The sequence below is a fragment of the Dromaius novaehollandiae genome, chromosome 7 (assembly GCF_036370855.1).
Source record: "Dromaius novaehollandiae isolate bDroNov1 chromosome 7, bDroNov1.hap1, whole genome shotgun sequence".
Lineage (NCBI taxonomy): Eukaryota > Metazoa > Chordata > Aves > Casuariiformes > Dromaiidae > Dromaius > Dromaius novaehollandiae.
In genome coordinates, this window is record NC_088104.1 from 36,560,875 (window position 1) to 36,566,874 (window position 6,000).

The 6,000-nt window shown below is 38.7% G+C and overlaps 1 protein-coding gene across 4 annotated transcripts in view; it reads left to right on the forward strand.

Moving 5' to 3' along the window:
- Positions 1-5,297, forward strand: part of SPATS2L (spermatogenesis associated serine rich 2 like) — an 89,510-nt gene extending 84,213 nt beyond the window's left edge. For all 4 annotated transcript variants that reach the window (XM_064515189.1, XM_064515187.1, XM_064515186.1 and 1 more), the window contains 2 exons: positions 2,382-2,602; positions 3,817-5,297. In XM_064515189.1, the coding sequence (XP_064371259.1) occupies positions 2,382-2,602; positions 3,817-4,215 (620 nt within the window). In that variant the 3' untranslated portion in view covers positions 4,216-5,297. The remainder of the gene's footprint in view (positions 1-2,381; positions 2,603-3,816) is intronic.
- Positions 5,298-6,000: the final 703 nt, after the last annotated feature.

Genomic DNA, 6,000 nt, shown 5'->3' on the forward strand with positions numbered 1-6,000 from the left:
ATTAGCTGGAAAGCAAAGCCATCTTCCAATTGCCTGGTGGTGCCCTATGAGTCCAGAGAACTTAATTCTAATCTGAGCTCAGTGACCTTAGGTGAGCAACTCATGCACAGTTGACGTGTCCCTTGTGGGAGCTCTTCATGGCAAAAGGTGTTTTTGTTTGGAGCATCTCACAATAAGACATATACCCTGCTAGGAGTTCCAATTGCCCCTCAGACGGAGAATATTATACCAGATCTGTAGCTAAGCACAGCCATTGCTGAGAGCTTTAACAAAGCAATAACCAAAACCACGAAGCTTCTGCAAGGGAAGACATGGTCTAGCGTGAGAGGATGGCAGGCAGCATAGACTGTCAATGGAAGACAGGAAGAAACAAAAATATTTGGACTGACATATATCCAGAATGCCCAATGATGGCTTGTATCTTACATATCTTTCTTGTCAAGAATATGTTTTTATGAGAAGCAGCTGGACGTTTGTATGGGCTTTTATGTGAGGTGGCCTGGCTTAGGGAAAAGAGAGCAGTAGAATATAGTGGCAGCCAAACTCCCATCAGCCTCTCCACTTCAGAACAGAAAACAGTCCATTGTGCAGCTCTGTGCAATTCAGTGTTAGGGATGGTTGCATTATTTTTGTTAAGAGGACACCTAGTGGGAGAAGTATCTGATGTTAGCATAAGTGATTAAAAGCCTCTGAAAAGAACAACAGATGATGCTCAGTTACTATAATCTACATCTTCTTTTTCTATCCTAGAAGTGGAAAAATGGAAGTTCCTCTTTGGGGAATATGTAATATTAGATAAAACAACAGGTGTCTTACTGACAATGTTCTTCTCACTGAAGTGAGGTTCTGATTTGCGTCATCTGTGCAAGAGGGGAACAGGGAAATTCCATAATCAGAAGAATCAAAACAGCAAATTAAGATCAAGAGCTTTACTTCAGCAGCCTCAGAGTCCTTTCTGAGACTGCTCAGGGGCCACCACAGAGCAGCAGACAGCTTGAAGAGCTTGTGAAAATGCAGGGAGATAGGAATCAAGGATTTGTTTGGCATACTTCCCATCTAGACATGGAAGTGGTTAAGAAATCAGCTGGTCTAGAAATATTAAGGGGTAGGGAGCAGGACTAAGACTAAGACACTGAAATGAGCAGTCATGATTCATGATGGTGATGGCTGTGTCATGGCCTACATGAGGTGGACTGGCACATTGCAGTCAGATCCAGTTTGATAGATATCCAATATCTACAGAAGAACCTTTATTAGCCATCTCCTTGGAGAAGAATGAGCAACAGATCCTATGCTTTTTTTTTCTTCTTAAAAAATGTTTAGATGTACTAAGGAAGCTTTCATGGCTATTACCTCTGTCGTAGCCAGTGCATATGTAGACTGCAAACTGCAGCCTCCTCAGTTTTCCATGATCAAAGAATGATTTGGGCTTGAATTCAGTCCATGCAGGCAAGTGCATGCACAACTTCCTTTGACCTCAAGCAGCAGAGGGAGTTACTGGGCATCTCACTCATCTTTCCTTCCTGAGTTTCTTCCTTTGTTGCCTAAAAACTCCCATTCAAGGCATTATGACAAGACAGCAGTATGAGGGGCAGTCCTGACAGAACTTTTGTTCAGCCCAACTGGTTAGAAGTCCACAGGCAAAAGCAATAGGTGCCAGGAATAAAAGGTCAGTATTGGAAAAGGTTTTTTTGCAAAGACTTGGGCTGGCAGTCAGTGACACTTTCATACTCTCCACCAGCAACAACGCTCTCTGAAGAGTACTGTTGCAAATCATACTTGAGCTGAAAATGCCCAGTGAGACAGGCACAGGTCCATTTTAACTATTGGCCTCACAGGCTTTGAAATAATGCTGATCTTTGCACAACAGGTTATTTGTTCTTAAACAAGTAATAATCTTAAACAAGTAAGTTCTAAAGTAACTTGCAGACTGCCTCCTAAGCCCTCATTGTCACAGCCTTGACTGCCTTCCAGCAAGGTGCCTCCCTAGGCTGTTTTTCTACTCCTGGTCAACCTTCGGGCAGCTGCATTGAAGAAGACAGCTCCTCACATTTACAGGACAAATGGACAAAGCAGTGCACTATTTTACAAGCACAGTTCTACACAAACCAGATGTGTGCTAGCCTTCTGCAAGACCCAATCCAGTTTTAGTGCAGTTCCACCACATCGGTTCTTTAATCTCCAGAAATGCTTCATGATGAGGGCTTTCACAAAAATAAAACACTATGGCCTAATTCTGACCCTAGTTATCTAGCTTACTTCATTAGCTAAAGTAAGGCTAGAGTAATGCTACCCAAGCTCACTATAAACAGGATAAGAATAAGGCCTTATGTTTGATTATTGATCATTTAACTGATAATACCAAACACTTCTTTTTGCAGTTTCTCGCCCAAAGAACAATTATTCCTCAAGAACACCATGTAGTTCAGTGCTGTCTTCAATGACTTCACAAGCAACAACTGGCAAGCAAAATACACACACCCGAAAATCTTCTAGTAATGCCAAGAACTCTGATAATAAAACAGCCAGCACTAAAGTACAAAGTCATCTTTCTTCCAATCCTACAGAATCCTTTCCCCAAGGAATCCCAACAAATAAGCAGGTAAGGAACCGATTACCAACTAAACTAAAAGATTTCAAAATTTTCAGAGAGTATGCAGTATTGAAAGTGATTAATACCAAATCAAATATTGGTTTGCAGTTCATATACTTAATTCATAATTTCCTAAATATGGAAAAATATTCAAATATATCTTTTCCATCTTCATTTTCACGACAGCGTGAACATATGAGATATCAGAAACATATCAGAAATGCCATACCAGGAAAGAGCACTGTCTGGTCTCCAAAAGTGACCAGCATCAGTTAATAGATTGACAAAAAAAGCCTTCCATGATAACCAATTGTCCGATGTGCTGTGATGGAGAAACATTTATTCCTGATCCTTGGCAAGTGATCAGCTGATGTTCTGAAGCATGATTATTAGATAGCCTTTGAAAGGGAAATCCTGCCAGGTTTAAAAACATATTATTTCAGAAATGTGTAATACAGCTTATAGTATTGTGCCATATTATTAGCTATTTCATTTGAAGAACACCTTAGAATGTCCTTGTGCTGTAGTGCTTACTCAGGCAAAGTTGTCGCTGAAGGTGGTCTGAATTTTGTCCCAGGAGAGATTTTGGGCTCAGATGGGTGCCTCAAGGGACACATAGGAGTGTTACACGCTGGCAATGTGTGTAGGGAATCAGCTGTCATGGCATGTCGTGCAAATAAAGTAATACAGTCACTTCCTGCTACTGATCAACGCTTTCTCTAAGCAAGATAACACAATGGACATATCTCCCACCATATGGACTCTTAACTTGACTCTAATTTTCATGTGAATTTGTGTCCTACCCGCTTCCTACAACCTTACTCTAGTTTTTATATACTACTGTAACAGACAAGGTATTTTCTTAATTTTGGGAAAAAGTCAGTCTGGATCAAGTTCTTCTCTGCTTCTTAACTGCTGCTGTTGAGATGTTTAGTTTTTCATCCCTTTTTCTCTTTTTTCTTGTATCATGGCAAATTTTAATTGTGATGAACCTGCACATATATTTCCAAGCTACTCAGATACAGCAGTGTACTGATAGTTCAATTATCCTAAGTGTTGTAAATAGAGCACTCCAGCACCAGTCAAAACCGTACAGTCTGTTCCCTCTCTAGTTATACTGTGAATTTTATTCTGCGATTTTTATTAATTCTGATTTGCTGTATTTCTTATTCTGTTGGAAGGATTCAGATAGCCTAACAGTTATCCAATTTCTTTCTGGGTAGAATGGGCCTTCTAGCCAGAGACGAAGATTCAACCCTCATCATCAAAACACCCGGCTCAATGGATCTCTTAAGTCACAAGGCGCCAGTAATGAGGCAGATCAAAGTAATATAAAGAGTGGTTCCAGATCTGAACACAGAAGACAGCAGCCTAACAGCTTCAGACCTAAAAACAAGGGAGCTATGAAAAATCAAGAGCAGTCCACAACTACAAGGACCACAGAGAATATGACACATTCAGAAAAAAACCGACGGAAGCATCATACACCAGACACCACAGATAGCAGGCCCTTCCGAGACAGTGTTGGCAGGGTGTCACAATGCAATTTATGCCCTGCAAGGATGGAAGTCTCTGCTGATGCCACTGTTCTTTCAGTGCCAGCTGTGACTTTGGTGGCTTAAAATGTCACAGTGAAGGCAGGCAGAGAAATTTAATCTCTTCATTTTAGTTTACTGCTCAAGATGCTTTTTGAAACAGTGAGGAAAATAAGTCAGAACACAGTCATTTTAAATCTGTTGCTGCTTAAAAATTTTTGGTATCTTTATTACTTACCAATTATCAGCATTAATTCATACTTTCAAGGCTTTGCCCAATATGCTCAGTTATTTTGTCATGACAGTACAGAATCTTACCAAAGCAGCATTTATTTCTTAGAAGAATGAAATCTAGATTGAAAAAATAAATTGAAGATTAAATTCACAATAGCAAAAGACCTGTTGTAGATACATGGTTATACCAGTCAACATTATTGTTTTTTAGGGCAGCCAGTGTTAGGAAAGATCCCAAGAAGTTTGTATGCTCTGGTTGTAATGAAATCGAATAATCCTGTAGAATTTTTCTGAAAAAATCTATACACCTTTCTTTCTGTGTTTGTATATGTGTGTGTATATATGCACATGCATACATACACGTTCATGCACGCACACTGTATACACAGAGTATTGTTATATACAAAAAAATTTGAAAAAGTAGTACATTTGATTTTTTGCTTATTATTCCATAATCTGAGATCTTTAAATTCAAGTATAAATTCTATTAAATATACTACATATTGGTATTTTTCACTGACAAACTATTTTTATGAGGCTGAGAAAAATGCTCATTTCTTAAGTTTGGAATGTATATAGTCATGGTTATTCAGATGCACAGCCCTACTCTCCATATCAGTCACTTTTCTATGACTGGTTGGATTTTTTTTTTTCTTTTTTTTTTTTTTTTGCATATGAGAAGTTGCAGGTGTTCTAGACTTGAATCCAAATTATTTTTCTATATTTTTTTCTGTAGGAACCATCTGTCCTATACAAGAGCTATGGCTCTAATATTTGTTACAGCAACATTCAGCAGAACGTGGAAGTACATATTTGAGCAGATATCACATCCTTCTGAGTTTTCTATTCAAATAAAAAAACTTAGTGTTAATGTCTGATTCTGTATTTTAGAAAACTTGTTTCTTCCAAAAAATTAAAATCTCCTTTCTAAAATATTACAGTGTTTTCTGCATTGCAGTACCTAACCACTTGTGATCTCATCCAATCTATATTCACTTAATTCAATGGATATCAGTGGGTGGCTTTCAGATGAGTTTGGATTGGACCGGACTTTTGCTTTTAGCTAAATTCTACTACCACAAGTGCACAGAACAGCACCTTTCTACCTGAGAGCCCCACTGACCCTGGATGTATTTGCAATATAAGTTATTACTTAATATAGTAAGGTGTCAGAATCCAGACCTGGCATCATGTGAACTGGAGGCCTGAGGGTTAGAATCACAAAGGTCTTTAAGGGTCTATTTTCCACTGAGGTCAATAAGAGCAGAACACTTGAAGTTTGTTCTTAGGTATTTGTTTGCTATTGCTCTTTGCCATTTTCCTCTGCCTGATTTCTATTAGCTAACTGCACACTTCCTTGGTACTGACTGTTCTACTTTTCCTGTGTGGCACACAAAAAATTAACTCAGAGAGGCCCATTCTTTATGGACAGTTTTGCTTATTTTTATTTGTCTCTTGATATCTGTAAAGTTTTTCACATGTGGATATTGGTAACACATGGTTCTAGAAGGCAAATAAGTCATCTTCATCTGGTACTCTGGTGGAAGAAAAACAAAAGTGCATAGGTAAATACTGCGTTTCTTAGTATTACAGGCACTGCTTCTATACAGGTTAATTATCAAGCTTTTAGGCTGAATG